Source organism: Apaloderma vittatum, unplaced genomic scaffold (genome assembly GCF_000703405.1).
Source record: "Apaloderma vittatum isolate BGI_N311 unplaced genomic scaffold, ASM70340v1 scaffold7634, whole genome shotgun sequence".
NCBI classification, from domain to species: Eukaryota; Metazoa; Chordata; class Aves; order Trogoniformes; family Trogonidae; genus Apaloderma; species Apaloderma vittatum.
The window spans coordinates 35,640-58,915 of record NW_009710911.1 but is presented as its reverse complement, the minus strand read 5'-3'; the positions used below and the strand labels follow the sequence as shown (position 1 = coordinate 58,915).

Below are 23,276 nucleotides of genomic sequence, written 5' to 3'. Positions count from 1 at the left end.
CCTTTCATCAGCAGTGGGCTGTTGGAAGAGTTCAGCTTAAGGCACATTTTCAGATGCCCAAATCACTTTTACAGTGTCTCCTGTAGCTATTTTACAATCTCAGTGATTTTCTTTCAAATTTACATTACAGCTCCTGCGCGTGAGCTGCCTACATCGTGGCGGCAGGTGAGGGCAGCGTGCTGGCGCCGGGTCTCGGCTTTAAACCAGTCTGCCTCACTTGTGTACTGCCAACAGCCTCGTCCGCAGGGAGCTGAGCGCAGGCCGAGAGAATCGCAGCCCGAGAACCAATCTTTAGGATTCATTTAGTCCATTCCCTGCGCTAGGGCAGGATCAATGCTCCTTATATCATCCTGACAGAGCTTTGTCTCATCTGTTACTAAATGCTGTCAGTGACAACCGCACTGAACAATCTAATTAGTTCTTCCCTCACTATCAGAATTTTTTTCTTAGGCTAAGCATGAATCTTTCTTGATGCAAGTTAAGTTTGCTTCTTCTTGTCCTACTACCAAGGACAGGGAAATCAGATTTTTCCTTCCCTCAGAGGCTTTTTACGTCCTTGAAGGTTGTCAGCAGATCTCAGTTCTGCCTCCTCCTGCCCCCAGCCCCTTTAGCCTTGCCAGCTAAGTCGTGCTTTCTAGAACTGTGAACATCCTCATCGCCTCCCTCTGAGCGGAATGCAATGATTATTGCCAGTGGCTCCTGGGTTATAGCGTTCACCACCTTCCATAAGATCACACCATCATGCCTTGCGGGCGGTTCGTGAGCTGCTGTAACTCGCAGATCCTTTTCTGCAGAGCTACTTGTTCCTCATACTCGTCACTGCTTTCCCAGCGTCATTTCTCGCGCCTCGTTTCAGCTGAGCGTAATTCTGTTTTCATATTGTTTCTGCAACTTGTCAGCATCATTTTGAATTCTGTTCCTGCCCTCCAAAATACTTGCAGTCACATCCAGCACTCGAGGAAGCTGGTTTCTTACCCAGGTCATTAATGAAACAGCTCCAGCATTGAAGGAATACAGAACAGGCTGAGAACAGACCGTCCCAGCCCCTCCATCCCTATGTCCTATTTCAGCAGTAAACCTGATATAAATTCTCTCCGAGGAGAGGTGTTCAGACAATATATAGTGTGTTTGTGCAGATTATGCTTTCTTGGACTTCTTAGGAGAGGTGTAGAGAATTACTAAACTACCATGTCTGCTGTTACACGACTGCTGTTGATCACTTTGCGAAGAACGATATTAAAAGGTGTTAGACTTCAGCCGCCTTTGCATCACGTGCAGTTGGCTTTTTAATAATGTTGCCTGTAAAAGTAAGCCTGCGCTAATCTGCGTGCTCTCACAGCTAGATTGCTATCGACAGTGAATGTAGCTCTTGCACAGTTAATTGCAGCAGCTCTTTCGTCTGCAGAGCAGGCAGGCTTTGATCTAAGCAGATTCCTGCACTTTGTTTATTGCTGCAACGCTTAAAGCCTCCGTAAAACTTTGGAAAAGGCCAGTCGGAACAATGGGTGACTCAGCGTGAGCGCGTGGTGTTCAGGTTGTCCCTTCTCTGCCCTTCACATCCAGCGTGTCCCCAGCTGGTTATTGCTCTCTGGAGCTAGCAGGGGGTACTTACATCATTCCCAATCTGTGTCGCTTTTCGTCTCCATACAAGATAAAAACCGTTCCCTGTTTCTCCTGTTAAAGGCAAAGTTGCTTCAATTATTCCTAAAGTAGTGATCATTATCCTAAGTGGGATATAGAGGGACAGTAAGCACACATGCATGTCTAAGAAAGACTAGTTTTCAGTTGTGTGTAGTGGATTATTGCTCACTCTAAGCAGTTTATTGCTTTAACTAACTGCAGAGAATACATTAACTTTATATAAATACAATATATATGGCAGAGTCTACTCATCAGCAAATATTTTTGTTCCAAAGCAGGAAGAGGTGGTCCTAAATATCTTAAAAATTATCTCCTTACACAGTTATTTGTATCAAGAGACAGGTTAACCCCTAAAAGCCCTACACACACTTAAATTGAAGAGACAGCCAAAATATGTTTACGTTTTCCTGTTCTGAACACTCGTAGTTCACCTTCGACACACACGGGACTTTGATTAACCTTCTGCTCTGGTGCATCAGAGGCCCGATACCGGTGACAGTCTGGAGAGCAGCAAAACTCACCGGTTCAATTTTAGGTGTGCCTGGCGACAGTTATTGTGCATCACCGTGAGAGGCCTCCTGAGCGGTGCCGTCCCTGGGGAGGGCTTGTACTGAGGAAGCCCCATGAACTCTGCATTTCCCAGCGTGCTCAAGGATCTAAAATCTCGATCTGCTCTTCTGTCTCGCCTGACATCTTCTAAACTCTTCTACATTTCATTCTTTTACGTTTCTGCTCATAAGCCTTAAGCACTTTCTTTCCTAGCAAAAACGGTGTTTTCATGTCTTTGTTCCCCTTTCTGTTCTCCATTATCACCCGACCTCTTGCCCTCTGAGGGTATCACCTTCTCTTGCGGGCACAGCAGTGTGTGAAAGGGCCATTTGATGGCCACATGAAAACCTGGTTCCAGCATCGATCTAACTCCCAGCACTGGCTGGCAGCTGGGAACTACTGAAGACCTTCACGCAATTCAGAGTTCATTAATTCACATCGTGAAAACAATCTGAAATAAAACAATTCTGCTTTATACCGAGTCCCCTTCAACAACACCGTAGGGCAACACCTTGCCGTGTCTTTAACACGACACTTAAACATGAGATTATGCTAAACAGAACGCTTAAACTTTACATTGCGCTAAGTGGTTCCACCGTATTAGAATTTGCATGTGACAATTATGCAGAGTGAGCATCACGTTTTCCAATCTTTTGCGTTCATACCTGGAGGTCGAATCCAACACCACGAGCTTTACACATCTGGAGGAGAACGTTATAGCAGATTCCTGAGAGGCCAGAGTGCCTCAGCTGACTGCTCGCTGCTGCACACCGGCTGCTTATTGGACCAGGCTAGAGAAAACAACACAGGATTCTGTATCATCCCAGTTTGCATCAGAAACCAACAATTTACTATTGAAACGGCTTTTTCCTCAGTGAACTCGGGTAAGTGTGGAGTGAGGCTCCATTCGGAGGAATTCTGTTCATCTCAACGTCTGTGTTGAAAGTGGATTTTCAAATCCTCACCTCACGCTGAACGTAAAACCTTGTATTATAGATCAGGTCAACAGAATCACTCTTCACGAACCACATTTTGGTATTTTCACAGCTTCACGGGTACCCGACCCTGCGAAATTATTCTGAGTGGATCCTCTGAACCGTCTGCTGTTCCAGAGTCAGCTCTTCTCGACAGCACGAATTCCAAAGCGGAAAATCAGTAGTTTTTGAACATTCTGCTGCAGCATCAGCACGTGTAATTGTCCTGGCAAGTCTCTGAGGAGAGCCGGCACAGGGAGTGGGCACAGGAGCTACACAGCTCCTGCCAGTGGAGTTCGTACTATGGATAAAATCGGTGCTGCCGCTGAGTTTCAGTTCCTGTCAGTGCTTAGGACAGAAGAGCAGAGGTGGTGCATGGAGCAGAACTGAACAGAGAAGTTCTCCTCAACCGAGGTTTTCCTGTGATACCATTTTCAATGCCGGACTGTTCCTTCAGAGCAGGGATACTGCACGTTGAAGCATGTAATTTACAGCACTTTTCCGAAAATGATACTCGTTTTGACATTGACTCATTTGAGTTGACATAGCTGAAATCCTTACATAATACATCTCTGCCTGAAAATTAATCATGTTTATAATATTCTGAGAATTAATAACACCCATTGCTCAAGTCATTAACTTAAAAAAGGAGCTTCCAAAATCTGTTCTCTGCAGTAGGGGACCACAAATAAATGAATGCTTGATAAAATAATCCAAGTAGCAGTTTAACAAGCGTAAACTTGAATGTGGCTGCAATAACACAGAACTATTGTTTAAGGGTTGGCATCAGGTTGATGAGGTGCTTATTTCAGCTACAAAGCATGCATACACATGCATAATGAACTGCAGTATGAATTATTAATGTGTTGCTTATTTAGCCTCATCTGTCTAGAAGATAATGTATCCTAACTATAATGAGTGATTGGTTTTGTACATAATTACAGTAGCAGCAGTATCTAGGAAATTTGTTCTTTCAAAGAAGGATTTCTAAAAATAAAATCGTCGCACAAACTCGGCGGCTGCTCCATTTTATCAAAATCAAGCCGACCAGGATTGAGAATATATAATAAATTAAAAGGGACAGAATCATTATTAACATCATAATTTTACACAAAGTGTTTTACTTAATCATTCATTACAGATCATGTGCTGTAAGAGCATTTGTCTCTTGGTTTGTTTGGTGTTTTTTTTCCTAAAGATACCTTCCGGAGAGAGCACATTTTTGTAGTTAACTCTTAAGGAGATAAAAACCTCAGAAATACAGAAAGAAGAAAAAACAATAAAGGATATAGTGACACTTTATGTTAATCCTGACAGAATTTTAATTAAAAAAAGTTGCTACTTGATTACTTTTCATTTCTAAAACTTGCACTACTGGGACTAATCGTATCTAATTTACTTCTCTCCAACTAAAAGTGGTTGCTTGACAAGAACAATAGATCAAGAGCTCATTAACCTCTAAATTATAGCTCCATGACATTTTTGGAATGATGCTGCATTCCTCCTCTATGTTTGGAAAAAAAAAATAAATAAAAAGGGAGTTGTGAATCTTCTGCCAAAACGTGTCAAACCGTGTCTGGTTAATATCTATACCCAGACATCTCCCCTTCTCTGTCTTTCTAAAGGTCCTTCTTCCCTTTTTAGAGGAACCGTCTCAAGGTTCAGAGCTCTGGTAAATCCTGCACCGAGACTGATCTCATATAACAAAGACTGAGCTTGGGGGACTTGGGGGCTCAGCTCTCTTGCTTGGGGTTGCAAACGGGAGCTTCTCCCCCTCAAGCTTCACAGGTCTGGTCCAGAGAGAGCAGGAAGGAGTATGAGCACAAATCCTGCTTCGGGAACTCCCAATCACAGAATTATTGAGGCTGGAAAAGAGCTCTGAGATCGTCAAGTCCTCCCCTCAGTTAGGGCGCTGTGAGGTTTTCTTCCCGTTCAAACGGCTGTGTCCACAATGAGCACTGAATAATTAATACCGAGTGTTAATACTGAACAGTCAGATGGATGCAGAACTGAGTGAAGGTTCTGAGAACTCAGATTCGGGTTTAACTCGAGAGCTGGGAGGGATTTAGGCATTCAGATCCTTCTGCAGATGTACCCGTGATTGCCTTACCCTCAGTTTGTGCATGAAAGTACAGAGCTGGGGTAGAATTTCAGTGCTTCAACTGATCCTCAGGCAGAGCTTGTGAGCTGAAGGCTCAGACTTCTTGACTGCTTTTAAGCTACTCCCATAGTCAGGGCAGCGCGTTCATCTCCTTCCTTTTTCTTGCAACACATACATTGCCACCTTTTCTTTTTTTTACAGCTGCCTGAAATAATTAGAAGTTAGGTACTACCACACATCAGTGTTACTGAGCACAAAGGATGAGTATCAGGTACCCTTAAACATCCAGAACCTTTCCTTTCATTTCTAATGATGGTGTCCTGTTTACTTTCTTAACCTTGTAAAATGTGAAAGCAGCATTTTAAAATCTGAAAGGAGCAGATTCAGCTCCTCAAGAACAGGGATCTAGGACAGATTTTAACTTCTTAGTAGTTTACGTTAATAATTGTATTTGTAAACACACCGCGACTTACAGTTTTTGTCTCCTCATGCTGCGTGGGTTGGCTTTTCATTTCCTTTGAGCCAGGAGACACCTCAAAGCGGCTGGAGCCACAATCCAGATTTCCATCTGTCACGTACAACAGGAGCTGAGTCAAGGCCAGCTGGTCACTATAGCGAAGGTCAAGGTCTGTTGCCCATACCTAATCAAAACACAAACAGGTACATTAAAATACTAAAAAAAGAAATTAAAAGACAGAACCAGACGGGTGAAACTCAGCAATCGCATAAAGGAACATCTATACCTTTATTTTCATGTGCGTTGGGGTGCATACTTACAGTTTCCTCATGCTGGGGCATCACTGACAGAGATAAACCCCTTCCAAACGGAATTTTCAAAAGTAACTTCTGAGAGAAAACTGAAAGGCTGAAGAGGAAACAGGTACCTGCACTACCACAATTTTAGCACCAGTTAGAAAAAGTAGAGATGAGCTCGACAGCCGTAACGCCTGTATCACATTAAATAGGTAATCCTCTAAATACTCACTTCCCACCTGGATTTTTCAGCTGAAGAATAATTAACATTAAACTCACATAACTACTCAAGAAAACAGATCACAAGGCTGCCCAGGGGAAGATGTCCCACCTCAACCCGTGTGCGGGACATCACAACAGCCTTGTATAAACCACAAGAAGATTTCAGAGCATTAAAGCGCGTAAAAGGCCGGGTTTGCGAGGCTGGTTCGCGCCAGGGGGGCACCGTGGGTCACTTCTGCGAGGCTCCTCCACCTGAGCGTGGCTTTACCCGGGCGTTTTCCCCACTTAAAAATTGCTTGTGCCTACAACACTGGAGAGAAACGTTAGCGCGTGCAAATATCTGCCCTGCGGTGGACCCCTTTAAAACAGCTCTCACAGGCAACAACTTGAATAAGGGTTTGAATGGTAAATGGCGTCATTATAAGGATATTAAGGGGTCAGGCAGCCTAGGCCTCTTGGTAAACTGGAGTTAATTTCTGAATCATATGCACATAGTAATGCCCTTTTTATAGTGGCGAATAAATCACGTCGGTAACAGTTGTTAATATCTAACTGCCAAGTATCTGTTGCTGGATTAAATATCTTATTTGTCAACTTTTCCTGCTGCATAGTATAAAATGCAAATCGGGCGCTAATGGCTGGGCTTACTTAGTAATAGAGGAATATTCCCCAATTATAATGCTTAATTTTCTTTAATAATTTATTCTTTATCATCACTTCTGCAAGGCAGGGACTTTCACATCGATTTGTACTTTTCCAGTACGTGCTAACCTTTTCAAAGAGCTGGACAGTAATTATAAACTACACGCACCGTAGAAGGCTTACGTTAATTTCCATAAATATTATCCACAAATCAGTAACAGCCAACATGCCTCGAATTTTCTTCGAGTTGGATTTTAGATTTTCAGAGGGGCAGAGCCCTAAAGAGAAAGTACTGAAGCAGCGAAGAACAGCTCTTAGCACGGTTTCCAGCAATGCCTGGCGTTACAGTGGAGCTAGGAACACCGCTTCCCAGCAAGGTTCCCAGTTCCAAGGGAGGAGCATCCCCCCAGTAAAACCAGCAGAGGGGGACATTTCTACCTGTGGCAGACAGGGGCTGGAAAAAAAACCAAACCTCCACGCAGAAATGCAAGCCTACTGAAATCAGTTAAAGGTCTCAGAACATGGAATAGTAGCTGCAGTCTGTTAAAAACAAAAGAAAAGCACCCAAACCAAATTGAAATGTTTCTTAGAAACACCAACCCAACCCTACCTTTGTGGCACAAAATCTTCAAAAAGCAGTTTAACAGCTCCGCAGGGCTCCGAGCTCAAGCAGAACAAACGTCAGACCTACTTATTAGCTGGGGCTGTTCTGCTCTTGCCAGGCCAGAAAGTTCATTTAGGTTCAGCTCTCTAGTAATAACCACTGGATGGCAACAAGTTTTCCATCCAAATAATCCAAAATCGGTGTCAAAATCTTCTAGAATGCCTTGAAAATCTGAGATGTGGCGTTTTTGTGGTGGTATTATTATTATTTATTATTCCTGCTATTATTATTCTTACTATTATTATTCCTATTATTATTCCATAGTCTATAATGCAATGTGTACAGACTTCAGAGACGTTACAGACACATCCTGATGGGATTGCTGGCAAATTAGCACAGCATAAGGAACTTTCACCTGAGATCTGGGGACTTTCAGGACACTTACATGTTCGGAAATTAAACTGGAAGAGCTCACTTGTCAAGTCTAGAACTGATATTTTATTTTCAAAGAGCAAATAGAAGTTCAAAGAAAACCAGATTTGGGGTTTTATTATGACTTAGAATTAATATTTATATATAAAGTCAGTGGTTAAGATTTTAGATAGTCTTAAGAATGGTTTTAGATGAATCTAAGCAAAACACAGATTAGGACTTTCCAGCATCCTACCACTGTAAAAAAATTAGAAATACACGCTGCAAGACCTACTGGCTGTTTGTCCAAGGAAATATGACGGAGCCTGGAATCGTTCCCTTTTGCACAGGCTGCCACGCGCTGCCAGGAGCCGCGCGCCTTCCGCGTGCACGGCTAACGAGCCGGCGCTCCACGGGAAAATCAGCTCGAGTGAATAAAGTCACAATTATAGTGTAATTCTTTACAGTTGCCATAAAAGCGCTTCAGCTTTAAAACGTAAGCTTGAGAAGGAAACATAAATTCTTAAAGAGTTACCAAATTATCGCTTTGCTTTCTCCGCTTTAACTCTCTTATCTGCATCTAGTATTGATGTCTGCGTTACTCCAAAGAGCACACTTGGTATTTTTAAAGAAGCAGCTGAATGACACCATAAAAATGCCAATTAGTAAAATATTAACGTGGGCACTGAAAAGAGAGCTTCTTTTATGACTTTTGAAATTCGCAACAGAATTGATTCTTTCAGCAGCCTTGGCAGACAGGATCTTATCTGGCTGCCATCTCGTGGCAGCTGCTGGGATGGCCTGGTGCTGGTTCCAAAATTTAACTTTTAGGGCCCTGGAATTGGCCCTAACCTCTACCCTGCTGAATATAAGAGTGGAAGATGGTTAATGAAAAAAACCCCATGCCTCTTGTTTGAAAATAATACAGAGAAAATGCTACATTCTGCCTGGAGTAAGTCTCACCTTTTGGCTGTGCTACATGCTCCAAGCAGAACGTAGCATTTTCTCTGTATTATTTTCAACCGAGAGTTTGAACGTGTCAGCTGCACTGTAACACCAGAGCGGATCGATGGGCTCCAGGGTCAGCTGTGCTCTGCTCCTCCTAACCCCAACCCTGCCTGCAGGGCTGATGCCGTCCTCCTCGGAGTGTTTTTAAGCCACTGGACTGAAACGGAGGGAGAAAACCCACCTAAACCCTCCGAGCTCTGTAGCTGTCTTTTTGGCACGTTTCTGCCTCACCTTATCCTTTGTGCCCAAACTGAACAATTTCTGTCACTCCTGCTGCAAAAGGCGGGGGCCGTGTAAGTTGTCAGACTGATGAAAAAGGTGACTTGTGACCCCACTTCTCCAAATTATCTGCCCACGCATCTAGGGATGTAAGGAAGTTTATGTGTTCAAGCAGTCACGCTCAATTAAACGGACTTATTGAGGTGCAGCTCCTTGGCAAGCTGGGATCCGGGCAGCATTCAGTCGATTCTGTGCAGGACTTCCCTTCCAAGGGTCAAGGCCTTGCTCTTAAAGATCAGTCCTGGAAAAATGGAGTGGGAATCAGTAGCAATTCGGTCCAAGTTATACACCTAATTCTTCTCCTCCACTTTTTCCATCCCAGGACGCTGAAAACAGTGCGTCTCCATCTCCCTTTCCCTCGGGAGCAAATCACAGATGCTTCCAAACTGCAGCTCCGCCAGGTCTACCGTCAGTTTTAATAATTAAGAGCTACGTGTAGATGGAGGACAACGCAAGCCGTAGACATCTCTGACTTACTTGCAGTATGGAAAAGGGGTGGCAAACGGACCAGCTAGGGCTGCACACGTAGTGACCGACTGAAAAGCTCCTCTGTGAGGATGAGGGAAAGGCAGCTGGGAGAAGCTTCGTTACCGAGTAGAAGCACATGGACAGGCCGGTGTAAACACGAGGCTGTATATATGTTCTTATATCCAAGTGGTTACAGCATCACCCAGCTCCTCCGGGACAGCAGCCCTCCTGGACTGCAAGAACTGCAAGAGAGTAAAGTGCCTGTGACGGGCGCAAAGCTCTCCAGTGACCCAAGCGGAGATTATTTTCCCATTTCTGTGTTCGCTCTGGCTTCTCGTTGACCCGTGTGTTTGACAGACACGCATTGCTCCTTGTCCATCACAAAGTCTCTTTGCTACTCGCGCACCAAAGGAGCGCAGCGACATGACAAAAGCACACTGAAGGAAAAGACTCGCCGACCACAGTAGCAACCTTTATAAGCAACACCCCATAGTTCATATCAAAATTAAGTTGATGCTTACGACGTGTAGATTTTTAAAGGCTTTCAGATGAAGAGCCTGAAACTCCAAGTACCTGGATTTCTTTGCTCCGAATTCGCCTTCGCGTGAGAGCGCAGGGGAAGCAGGTGTGAAGACGGGGATTGCAGCACACAGCTGCTCAGTCCGCAGAGGCACAAATGTGTTTTCACTTATTTGGCCCTTTACATTTCTTAAAGAGTTGTATTTATGTAGCTGTAACTTCATGAACATTTCAGGGATTTTTTTACGTATTTAAATACTCAGACTCTATTGGTAACAGATGTTCAACGGTATATTTAATTTTGAGGTTTACCAAAAATATCATGTATCAGTTGATATTTTCTGCAAAATATAACTTTGAAAGCATGCCTAAGTATATTGTACTTCCAGGGAATGTATCTGAGCCTTTCAGCTACTGCATTAAAGTGGGAACTTCTACAATTAGTGAGCAAATGTTCTGAGAGTCTAATAGGATTGCTTGTTTGCCAAAAAAATAGTGCTTTCAGGAATATAATCTTTTGTGTAATCTCTCTCTCCCAGGACAGATGGCACCATTAATTGCCTCTACATCTAGTTAAATTTAAAAACCTGCGCTTAAATAATGTTAAAGTTGTGGTACATGTTGACAAACAGAGGAAATATTAAGGTAGAACCAACTGGAAACAAGGAAGTAAAACCAAGACAGGACAGACAGGAAGAAGCCACCAGAAACGCTGGTTTAATACATCCTTGTTCATGTCAGCAGTGGCACAACCTTAATAACCCAGGAAGCATTTCTGCGTTTCGGTGAACTCCGGCCTTGAGCGAAGCAATTGACAACCTGCCCCTTGACTTCCGTGGGCGAGAATGTCATCCCTTAATCTTTTTATCAACTTGATATGGAAGTTGTCCGATGCGGCTTATCCGCAGTTCTGCTGGCAGCGCCTGTCCAGATACCTTCTGGGAGTCGGACGTAACCACGATCTGCACTTCCGAGCTGGCGTCAGTCCCGTCCTCTGCATTACCACAGTCACCCCACGGTGCTACCGGTCACCACAAGCCTGACTTGAAACCTTCTCTGAGCTTAAAAGTGAATATAAATTATCACAGCACTGCCAAAGAACCAGCTTTTGCCAATAGATACCGTATGCTACCTCCTTGGTTTTAAAGACAAGCCGTGTGTTCAAAGCCTTTGCTCACACTGTACAAGCGGTGACGTGCAGACGCCGAGGAGAAGCGGGCACCCGCATGGATCCAAGCGCCCACGGCACCTTCCGCAAACCCACCCACGCTGCCCAGCCCAGCGCACCAGACACAGACACGTTCCCTTGTAGAGCCAAGTGCTGAACTGCTGAGGGTCCTGATGCAGGTTGGGAGAAGACAACAATGGCTAAAGAGCAAAGGACAAGGGGATTCATTGGAAATACAAGAAATAATTGAGACTCAGCGCTGAGATCTTCAGTCGGCATCTGTATCCGTGTGCTAATTTTGAATTTGTATAGTTGTACCTAGTAAGCTCAGCAATACTATTCATCGCTAGCAGTGCCCATTTTATGTTCTTCAAAAATGAGCTCATTTTCTTCAGTCTTCAAACATAAGGCCACTGCTTTCCATTACCTCTCTCCACTTGAATTAGCCATTCCAACATAAAGCAAATTGTTCATCGCTACCATCCCATTTTCTATTAGAAATTGTCAGTGTCCTCCTCTTCCTTGGAGCCATCCTAAAACCTCAGATCTGCATTCTTGCAGACACTCAAAAGAGTACAATAGGCCCTGTAATTATATTTACAGAGCAAAATACAAGAGATTCAGAACATTTTGAAACTAAAATCACCTAAACTTATTAGCCATAAGAGCATCGTCTGTAATTACCAGCTTAATGCAGAATGCACTTATTTTAGGGGAAAACCAAGTCATTAGAAGAAATTAAAAGACACTTTTCTTAACACTCGGCAACCACACAGGCTGTGTTGGTTTGAATCTCTTTAGGCTGATGAAAAAGGTCCCTCAGGTCCACCAGGCAGATCAGGTTTAAATTTTATGGGTTGGGTTGTTTGGTGTTTTTTAGAATAACCCACGCCTCACCTCCCGCCACATGCCTCATGGCTTAGAAATAAAGTTTGTGGAAAAGGGCAAAGCTTTCTCCTGGTACCTTTTGGAATCAAGTAGGAAAGTGGGCATTTCTTGATCTCAGGGGGACAGCCTGAAGTAACGTATCTGCCCCACTCACCTGCTGCTCCATCGTTTGGGGATGGACGAAAGTCACGAAATCAACGGAGAAGTAACCAAGCACTCCTTCAGATTTACAGGTTTCTCCAATTTTCGAGCAGAGTGAACGAAGAACTGCTGGGTCAACAGAACGCTGTGGAATGGTAGTGCCAGATGATCGCAAAGGCCCGTCGGCGTGGAGCTGGTCTCCAGACGACACGATTTTTATCTCGCCTGTGGGCTCTATCAGCACATCCACTGTAAGGTTTGTGACATTTTCTGAGAACGGGAAGGCTTCTATCACACCACCTAGTAAGAAATGAATTAGCCGTTACGCCAGTAATCAAATTCACATGTGATGCTCTTCAGAGTGCACAGAATGAAACCATCCGGCTCCTATTGTGCTCAGACTTTGCAGGGAGGGCTGCTATGGAAAGAGCGAGTAAATTAACGTAATGCGAGCAGGAGAGCTAGAACCCACGGATCTCTTAGAAGACAAAGAAGATACGCCATCTAGCACAGCACCGTACAGTTCAACCAGTCCTTTTCAACTGCAGTGCTTTGCAGACAGTTCTGAAGGGGATATATCACGTCTGACAGGAGAAAGATCCTCTCGGGCGATACGAATAAATCCTGGGCTGCCTTACAGCCCAGCTGAATGCCAGGCCTAGAAGAGCAACAAAAAGCAATGTTGGGGCTGTTGGGGATTGGTATCTCCTGCTATGAACTAATCTTGGAGATTCCCAGCCATGGGATGGTCTGAGATGTACCGCCTGCCTTTTGGTGTTCGTCCACATGAGCAGCTTGGGGTGTAGATGACAACTTGGAGCATGGTTTTCCATAGGAAAATCACAAAGAAATCTGCTTGGCATTCTGGATTTGCTTTTTTGCTGCCTATATCATCGTAAGTCAGTTAGGATAAACTATCACATGATAAAAAATGGTACTATATATATTAACTGCCATTATTTTTCCAAAAAAGTACTCGCAAAGCTTTGAACCAACCTCGTCTCTTCCCCAGATAAAGTTATGCATTAAATGTCTATAACCATTATATAGGACACAGAATGATAGCAGGGCAGAATCATCACAGAAATTTTCGACCCAGCCACAAACCCCTTTCCCACCCAAAATGTGGCACACATATAGGATGTTAACATGCCTGTGAGAAGCCCCTGGCAGTGGTTAGACACAGGTTTTATCTGTGCTGCCTCTTACAGATGGACTCGGGTTCACGTCTGAGCTCGAGGCCAGTTGGGTCCTGGCCAGCTTCGATCCAGAGGTGCCACGACTGGGTTTAATGCAGGAAGCCCCACCATGCACACAAAACTACGCAGCTATCGGACTGGAGCTTGTTCACCTTCCTCTGGTAGGAGGCAAAAACTAGGGAGCACGCTCAGCTCTTCTTCAAGATGTTAAATGTTACGAGCACGCTTGACTTCGGGCAGTGTATGTGTGTAGCACCCAGAGTTTACAGACAGCTCCTCCCTTCCCAGTCCCTGTGGGAGGGAAAAGGAAGCCTCGCAGGTGTTTGTTCACCAACACCTAACGAAAATGAAATATTCTCACATTTACCTATGGGCCAGCTCACATGTTAGCATTTCCTAAAGCCCTTCTGTCAAATGGGACAGCCTCCAGGACTAAGGTGTTGGTGCTTATTGATTCAGAATCATGTAAGGAAGGTAATCCAGAATTAATACAGGTTAAAAGCTTGCACAGGACGTATGAGTGATAGAACAGTTGCCTATAATTCATTTGTAAATGAACATTTGAAGCAGAATGGAGAAACAAAAGGAGATAAATATTTAAATGGGCCCAAGATTAACTAGAATATGGCATACAATGTGGTATAATTACTCCTTATAACACTTAACAGCGACTTTGCAGTCTTATTTACCTTGACTAAGAAATGTTTGGAGGAATTTTTCCCATGTAGGGAATCGTTTCTCATTGACTGGCTGTACGTGCTGTGCTAAAAGGCCCGGCAGCTCCTGGGAGATCTTCACCAAAGCTGGCTCCTGCAGAAACAAATTAAATAGAACCACAAGCAATTTTACTACAGAAATGAAAACTGCTTGTGGGGTGATTAAAAACCAGGCCTCCAACAGGAAACAACAACAACAAAAAATGTGGTTACTGTTTACCCACAGTCAGGAAGCCTTTTTTAATTTTTCTACTTTCCTCCTATTGAACATGGTCCTTCTCTGAAAGACCCCCCCCCCCCCTTCAGCATAGCATCTATTTCATTATAATTTATATCAATAATTTGATCTGGCAACTGAAAATGCTAAGCACTTGGTAACTGCTTTGAGATCAATACCAGCAGTCAATAACTTCTACATCATTTATAATTTGAAACTGAATGTATCAGAAGAGTCACATACGCCAGAAATAATTTCACTGATTCTATGTTTAAGCTGTTATATCAACCCAAACACCCTTTAGTTATATATATATAAAAATATGTATACAAAGGAGGAACAATTAACCACAAGTGTTCCTAAAACAGGAGGTGTCCTTTTACACTCTCCAATCAGTAACAGGAATTCACAAGTGTGTTTGTGCCTCTATATTTGGTGGAATTTCCTTTGTCATACTATAGGAGGTAAACGAGCTTCTTCCTAGCTTCAAATTCTTTACTGTACTGCCACACGCACCCCGTCACAACAGAACCCCACTGGACACAGAAGCCAACTGCACTGCGCTCACTGGTCAGAAACGTCCCAGATACGTGCAAGGATATCGAGTGCGGGGACCCTGACTCTATCCCTTCAGGCTCCTTTTCTTGCTGCTCCATGAGCATTTGCCTGCCCCCGCTGGGTCTCTTGGCTTCTGTTTTACATCCCCTCTCTTCAGCACCCCACGCTTCAGAAGATGACCAACTGTCCTCTGATCCTGGCCACGTCCTAAACCACGATCGTATTATCTTGAGCTCTAGAGGAACATGATAATATCTTATGGCTAACATCTAAGAATAGGGGGAAAAAAAAAAAAATCTATCTTTCCAGACCATTGAGCTCGAAGAGGTGGGCTTTGTCATAAAGCGCATGATGCGACGTAACAAAAAATATAAATTTCAAATCAGTTTACTGTGATTTATCTACCAGAAATGAGGAGGAGGAGGATGAGCCAACAACTGAGGTATCAACTTTGTGTATAGAGACCTAGATATATCTTGTTCCTGAATGCCATCTGCCTGTGAGACTTGAGGGAAGTAACTTTCTGTCTGTGCCTCAACTGTTCAGCCATGCAAGGGGGACAAATTGCTGCCTCAACCTCACGTGAGATGGAGAAAAAAACACCTTAAGAATACTGAGGTGCTTAAATAATGCTGCTGATCTGGGCTGAGGAGGAAAGTACACTGTTGACTTTAAACATCTCGGGCAATTATCCTGATTACACAAAGTTTTAGTAGGCAAATTCAAGCCTGGATCCAACACTCACTTAGGGAGTCAAAGCTTTTAAAAAGGATCAGTGCTCACTAGGCTAATGTCATTTAAATTGGACAGTGACTCCAGCAGAGTTTATTAATGTTTTATCTCTTGATGTGGCCCCAAACAATTCAGAATCTTAGGCTCAGTGGAAACATGGAGCACTTTGTTCGAATCTTTCAAGCTGGTGCTTCTTAGTACCAGTAAAAATAGTAGCCGCCCAAATACTGTTTGCGCGAAATAAAAATCTTTATCCAAATTTGGTTTGCACCATTTTATAACAATGAATAAGCATTAAAAAAAAAAGTCACCTTTCTCCCTCCCTCTAAATATAAAACTAAATTCTCACCTTCCTGCAAGCTGAGCTTTGAAATGCTTTCTGAGAATGGCGGTTGCAACAAAAACTAGGACCAAATGTGCCACGTGTTGAAGGCATTGGTAGGAAATCTACTCGAGACAGAGCAGTCAGCAAAGAAAAGCCTGTTGAGAAGATAAGTAAATAAATAGGAGGAAGAAAAAGACTTCGAAATAGGAAGAAAGACCTGGGGACAGAAAGAGGCTCCAGAGCAGAATGCATGAGAAAGACCTGGGGCTTTTTAGCTAAAAATCAGATTGGAAGGAATTTATTTAGACCTTGCAAGCAAATAGAGTGAAGAAAGTAACTCTGAGTAAGTAAAGCTGACTGGGCCAGAGAAGAATAAACTCAACAGAGAGATCCTCAGCGATACAAACCGCCACATCTCCGCCGAAGTCAATGAAGCTACAGCAATTTATGCCACTTCAGCGGCACTGCGACAATTCATACCATTTATACTCTATATCCTTTATGTTGCGATCAGTGGAGCTGCGATAACTTATTCCAGCTGCCTCGACGGGAATTGGTCCAGCCCAGCTTATTCTCTTGTTCTCAGCACCACCAGCAAATGTGGTTATGTTGGAAGAGACCAGTGACTGCTGTCTGACTGTCCAAATAGCTCGCGTTATTTCCTATTTTGCAAATTAAACCGATTTGACTCTTTTTTTCTACGTCAGGCAGGTGCACGCTGGCCAGAACCACGATCTCCTGCACTGAACAAAACCATTTGAGAGGAAAATGGAAATGGTTTTGGAAGCCATACACCACACACCCTATCTGCTTGAAGTCTGCAACCTGATTTAAAGCCTGGGCATTTAATTGTGAACTGCAAATTTCAAAATTAAGAGAGCGCCAATTTTGTCTTCCACGAGCTGGAAAAGTATGTCCTGATAGAAGACGACATCATGTAAAACAGCCATCATTACCAAGTAACACAAATGTTTTTCGTATGTAAAATTGCTTTGTAAAATATTTGCTCCATCTGCTGAAAGCCGCAAAGACAATTTTCCCTGATAGCTAATGGCCCATTTCAGCTGTATGGCAAGCGATTCACCGGGGCTGCGACTTGCATTAAGTAGGACGGCGAGAACGGCGCGCAGAATTCTCCACTTATGGCGTATTATCTGCTCGCTGCTTCCTGAGAGCCCGGCCCCTCATTATCACGGCCTTCGCTTTGGATCAGCACACAGGACTGAGGTTGCTTCGGCTCGAGAGGCTTTTTGTCAAGCGGAGGCACATATGCTACGCTTCGATACAAAAGCACAAAACAGCCACTTCCCTCGACTACAAGAACAAGAAGGTTAGTTCTCTTTCAACTTTCCAGCACTTAAACTGCTGTTCCTTTTTTCACACCACATGGGGCCATGGTTTTCTCTTCTGGCTCATGCTGTCGCTCTGCAGGCTGAGGATTTCACCATGTAAAGATCAAGCACTTCTTTTAATTCTAAATTCAACTACTTACACACACACACACACAAAAAAAAAAAGAAAGAAAACTCCCCCACTGGCCTAGTCTGAAAAAAAACACCCCAAAACCCACTCCTCCCAATTGCTTGTTTCATTGTATATTTTGCTATTTCCATGGAAAAGCACATGTTTACATTGTGCCCCGAACTACTTCAACATCTGCGAACAGACCAATAAAAAATAAATAAACCAGGATTGTTTAGAAAGAGAGATCCTTTCTATTTCCTCTGAACGCTCCTGAAAGTGGCAGCAGCAATATGCTGCGAGGTCCCTTCTCGTAGATGTCATCTTGGAAAACAAGATACGCGGGGAAATCGAATATCAAATCACTGCAGCCCGTGTTACCAAAAAATCAGACAGAAAGAGGATCTTGAAAGCAGTAGGAGCTTGTCAAATAATTCTGCATATTGATGCATGGTGTGATAATTTGAGATTAGGCCAGTTTTTTAAACGGTTTGCTTTTTTTAATCCAAAAATCTTCTTACTTGCCATGCATTCCCATTTTATGCTTAAAGGTACGTCTGCTGCGAGGCTGCAGCCTTTGTTTTTCAAGGTTCCCCCCATCTACCTTCAGAGCGAAGAAAACTTAAGTGTGATTGTCATCGTCTTCAAAAGCGTCTCTCTTAAAAATCGGACGCTTGTTTCAAATGTTGCATTTGTAAATTCAGGACATTGGGATGTTAATCCTCACACAAAATGAAATTAGTAATATTTGACTGCATCTTTTCAGTATTTTAATGAGATCTCTGCAAATGCACAAACAATTCAGGTTAACAATGTTTTCCTAATTGATTTATTTTTCTCTATTTCGCTCCCTAAACATTTTGTTCACTTGCTTTCCTTTCTGGCTTGTATGTCTAAAGAAAGAATCCTAATGAATTCCAAAAGCATGATTTCAAAAAGGAGAAAAAGACATCCTAGGGATAAGCCGCAGCCACTTCCCAGGAATTTTATCGGAATTGCTGAGCTGCAGTGCTAACGGAACTGTCAGACAAAACCTGCATTGTATTTCGCCAACAACGCACAGTTAAACTCCTTTTATTCTTAGAGTTGCCTGGGTGTTACTTTTTGGATTTCAGCAAAACAAACATTTTTAAAATAATCCAAGCAGCCTCTTTATTGGGTGCGATAACATTAACGGATTTCAGATTTCTTCAGTGCTCTTGCTTTATCTTCTCCTTCCCGGCTGTTATTGCTACAAACTGGCACTTAAATTCAATTGATTCAAAATATTCTGGATCCATATGGCCTCAAACCCTGGAGCTGAAGTTCGGATATTGCCTCACTGCTGTTTTCTAGCATTTGCCTCTCCTCCAGTCCCCAGATGGTGGAAGTAACATTTAAACCTCCTTTCCTCTGCCTTGTACAATAGACCTTGGCACCATTTCAACTGTTTACTCCGGTAATTAACAGCACTGATACCACAACAATTACAACTCCTACAATCTTAACACAATAATGCTATGAATTAGTGAGAGCTAATGGCTGGAAGGTATAGTGGTTCCAGACTGCGAGATCTGTGCATTTTTAGAATAAAATAAAAGGTACAAACAGCACGCTTGCGGTAGACAATGATTACCTAGTAATTAGTTTACACAAAGCTTCCTATTTAATGGCAAAACGCTGTAATTAACGCGTGACAGAAAATCAAAGGGTACTTTGTAAGCATATGAAAAATTAACACTGCAGGCCTATAGCTTTATGTACTGATTAGAAGCATATTAAATCAATAGGACATACAAACCAACAGCTTGCATATCTGATTATTGCAGGTCTTAGGAAGGGATATCATGGCTTTAATTTAACCACGGGATACAATTAGCGGCCTTCATTTTACTTAAGAGTTGAGGCTCACCTGAAACATCGCCAGGGCAGATACGCAGATATATTAATAAACTGAGCGCTACGGACTGTGCAGACGCAGCAAATATTTAAAGTATTTAGGATATCTTGCTGACAGAGCACTGCCCGTACAAGGAAACGACCTGCAGCTCTATTCCTTTGTAGGTAAATCCATTTATTTCTTAAGCCTTCGGGTTCTTCCTCTTTTGCTATTAAACATCACGTCGGTTTGAAGAAATTTTAAAATTAATTAGTGCTGTAAATGCGTCCTCTGTGCCTCTGTCAGAGTTTCTGGCCCTCTTCAGGCTGAAAAGAATACCACACCTGCAGCTGTACCTTAATGCAGCAGCAAAGACAACTTGCTCAAGAACCCCATCAGAGCCTTTCGGTGTTCCGCTAAGACCAATTTGATCGCTTACAGTTTATTTCCATCTCATTAATATTTGTAACGACACCCTAGAACAAGGCTGAGAGCGTCACCGAAGGGGATCAAGGTGGGGAGAACGAGAACGGGCAGCAGAAGGGAAAAAAGCACGTTTAGGAAGTTTTAAAGTGTTTAAAGACGGTTAGAAACGAGGACGTCCTGGCAATGCCATGTTTCAAAAATACACCGTTACGGCTGTTTTTAATTCAACTCATTTAGAAATGTCTGCTCTTTGCTCCGAAATCCTTGCTTCAGTAAAGAAACAAGAAGTGCTACGTAAGCTTAAGGTTTCTTACAGTAAATGCAATTCACAGAACCAGTTAAAAATCTCACAACTATTCTTGATTTTCAGATAATCACAAAGTTTATCTATTACTTACTACGGGACTTAATGGAACGGGCATCATTTTTCATCGTTTTATCTTGGCCTTCAAAACTGTAATTTTCCAATAACAATCCATGCAAAATCCTGCAAGCAGCATCTGAGTATTGCTTTGTGCAACTCAAGACTGCAAGTTGGGTTTTCTGGATTTGTCGTCTTTTGATATCCTCTTATGCATTTTCATGAATTAACCAAGATATAGTCTAGAAGGAAAAGAAACTATGCCAAAATACTGTGACACAACTGGAGGCAAAGAGATCCAAACACTCTAATGTCAGGTGCCCACGTGTACTAAATAGCTTTTTTCTTCTACAAGAGATATCTAATAGAAAGTTCTGGAATGGTTGTGTAGCTATGGCCAATTATAAGGGCTTCTTGAGAGAGGATGTGCTGCTTTTTTTCTGAGTCATGTTCCATTCTTGTATTTTCAGCTCTTTTCTTCTTTATCCCCACACTTAGCTCTTTTTTTTTTTTTTTTTTGGTCTTCAGTCTGATCTTCATCACCTTTCGGATTGCTGCTAGGTAAACTCACATCATGTTGCTGGTCCTGGTGGTTAATTAAGAGTCACAGTGTAATAAAAGATAATTCTAAAATTAATTTGACTAGTAGTTTAAAAGAGTGATTTAGATACTATTTAGAGTTTTCTAGTTATACAAGAGGATGGGATCTCTGCAGGACCTGTATTATTTTATATAAAAGGAAGACTGTCAGAAAAACAAAAAAAGCAACCCTGACAGGAAGATGTTACCTTTCTCTGAAGAGGGAAGAGGACTGCAAGTGTTCTGAGAGTTTGAGGTGGCACTCGGAGTCACAAGGTTTGGGGTCAGAGACCAGGAGCCAGCGCAGATTTTGACAGCCCAGCATCTGTTCAAGGGCAGAAAAAAGGCCCAAATACACTTTGCAGACCACTCCTCCACCAGTCTTCAGTGTGAATTCTGAGCAGGCAGCTGAGCATCTTTCCTCAAGGTCATGAAAGTACGGCTGTACAAGGTCTGCTTAGCCCTGAACCTTGTCAGCAGTCACAAGGGGATGTCCAGGCAAGTGTGAAAACAGCGAGCATCTCCGTTCCCCAGGTACTCTCCCGGCCTCCAACAATTCACAGCTCAGAATCCTTCTAAGACAGGGACTGCGGCAGCGATAATAGTTTTCTCTTCCATGAATTTATACAGCCTCCCAGTTAGTGTCCATGTAAGTGTAGGTGAGATTTTCCAAAACCGAACCGTTGACTTTCAACAGGAGGGAGATGCCTGCCTTCCCAGCGTACCTGGCAATACCACACACTATTACGTACTAGGAGATCTTTCCCTAGATGTTACAAACAGGCCTTCGTGCAATTGTCCTACTGTTCTTTGCTGACTCTAGTAGAAGCAGAACCACATTTTTTTTTGCTATACATGGGCTTATTGAAGCTTGAATTAGTACAGAAAATAGGTTGGAAAATCATGATAGAATGGCATAAGACCATTTCACACAGCACACATGTCTTACCTACGCACGTGAAGCCAGTAAAAATCTGCACGTTTATTTGCTCCCTACAACTGTCATTTCCATTGCAAGATACAATTGAACTCCTAAGGTGTCTCAGTAATTACTGATCTTTTTGCACGTAACTGGGGCCAGATCCTGACTTACTTTTTTTGCACTGGAGAATGTGACAAGCAGCTCTCTTGATATTGAACAGCATTAGAATCCGGGCCTCAGGATGAAATTTTTCAGAAGCTGACACTTCAGCCGTGCACAGCGGGATGACGGCCATACAGAGACATTCAGCACAGTTTGCGAATTCTACCCTTTATGCAGTAGCAAAATAATTGTTCAGATAACTCAGATGCTGCGTTAAGTTAGCAAGGTAAAAGACAGCGATAATCTCGTCCTGCATCTTTGTTTGCCCACTGTTACGTTTGAAATGAGGAACCTAAAATCAGTCTCGTTTTCAGATGGAATATAGATTTTTACACGGTTCAAACTCAGAAACTACATTATTTTTAATCTGTTGCCTACTACATACCAATGAGGAAAATCCGGGTATCCTGTCTTAAACTGCTATGCAAATGATGCTATTTGTAAGTATTAACATAATTTACTGCTTACAGTCATATTCTCATTTCTAATAATTCTACCAGAATGGAGAGTCTTTTCACAGTACTCTTAGCCTGCAGGATAGTCTTTCATCAAGAAGCTGAATTTTTTAATAACCTGCCAGCATACGTTTTGTATGTGGCAGCCTACGCCGATGACACAATGTCTTCATTATCAAAAGAAACAGGTCTCCATACTGTAATAGGACATTAAAGCATGCCTGTGCTCATAAACTAATGCTTTGATGTTTAAATGTGTATCATTACGACGGTATTCCTTAACAAAGGATGATTTTTATCCTCTGTTCTCAATGGCAGTACTCAGTGGAGGCTGCAATTCATTATACACAAAAAAGGTCTCCCTTTCTACAAAAGGAGGGCTAACTCAGAAGGCAGAAAAATTTGAGCATGCATGTTCAAACGAGACGTTCAAAATGGCAGTGAGCTTCACGCTTTGCCAAAGCCCGCTTGAATACTGGTCTGGATTTCTGGGAGTTTTCCTGCTGCCTCTAGGAAATGAGATCAAATACGTTATCCTGGGTGTACTTTCCAACTTCCAAAAAATGGTGATGTTTAAGGGCTTCTAATGGGTTGGTTCCTGGTTGCATCAAAGCTCCATGTAAAACCTAGAATGTCTTAGGTTGGAAGGGACCTTCGAGATCATCTAACCCAACCCCCCTGCCGTGGGCAGGGACGCCTTTAACCAGCCCAGGTTGCTCAAGGCCTCACCCAACCTGGCCTTGAACACCTCCAGGGAGGGGGCAGCCACAGCCTCTCTGGGCAATCTGTTCCAGAGTCTGGCCACCCTCACACTGAAGAATTTCTTCCCAAGATCCAATCTAAACCCATTCTCCTTCAATTTAAACCCATTTCCCCTTGTCCTGTCACTGGACACTCTTGTCAAAAGTCCCTCCCCAGCCTCCCTGCGGGTCCCTTC

General features: G+C 43.0%; 1 protein-coding gene across 1 annotated transcript in view; it reads right to left on the bottom strand.

Moving 5' to 3' along the window:
- IQCH (IQ motif containing H) overlaps nt 1-23,276 on the bottom strand; it is a gene marked incomplete at its 5' end in the record, with an annotated part of 60,717 nt that overhangs the window by 2,294 nt on the left and 35,147 nt on the right. Inside the window, 5 exons of the mRNA XM_009867445.1 lie at nt 1,613-1,674; nt 2,856-2,981; nt 5,739-5,906; nt 12,382-12,668; nt 14,257-14,377. Of these exons, the coding sequence (XP_009865747.1) occupies nt 1,613-1,674; nt 2,856-2,981; nt 5,739-5,906; nt 12,382-12,668; nt 14,257-14,377 (764 nt within the window). The remainder of the gene's footprint in view (nt 1-1,612; nt 1,675-2,855; nt 2,982-5,738; nt 5,907-12,381; nt 12,669-14,256; nt 14,378-23,276) is intronic.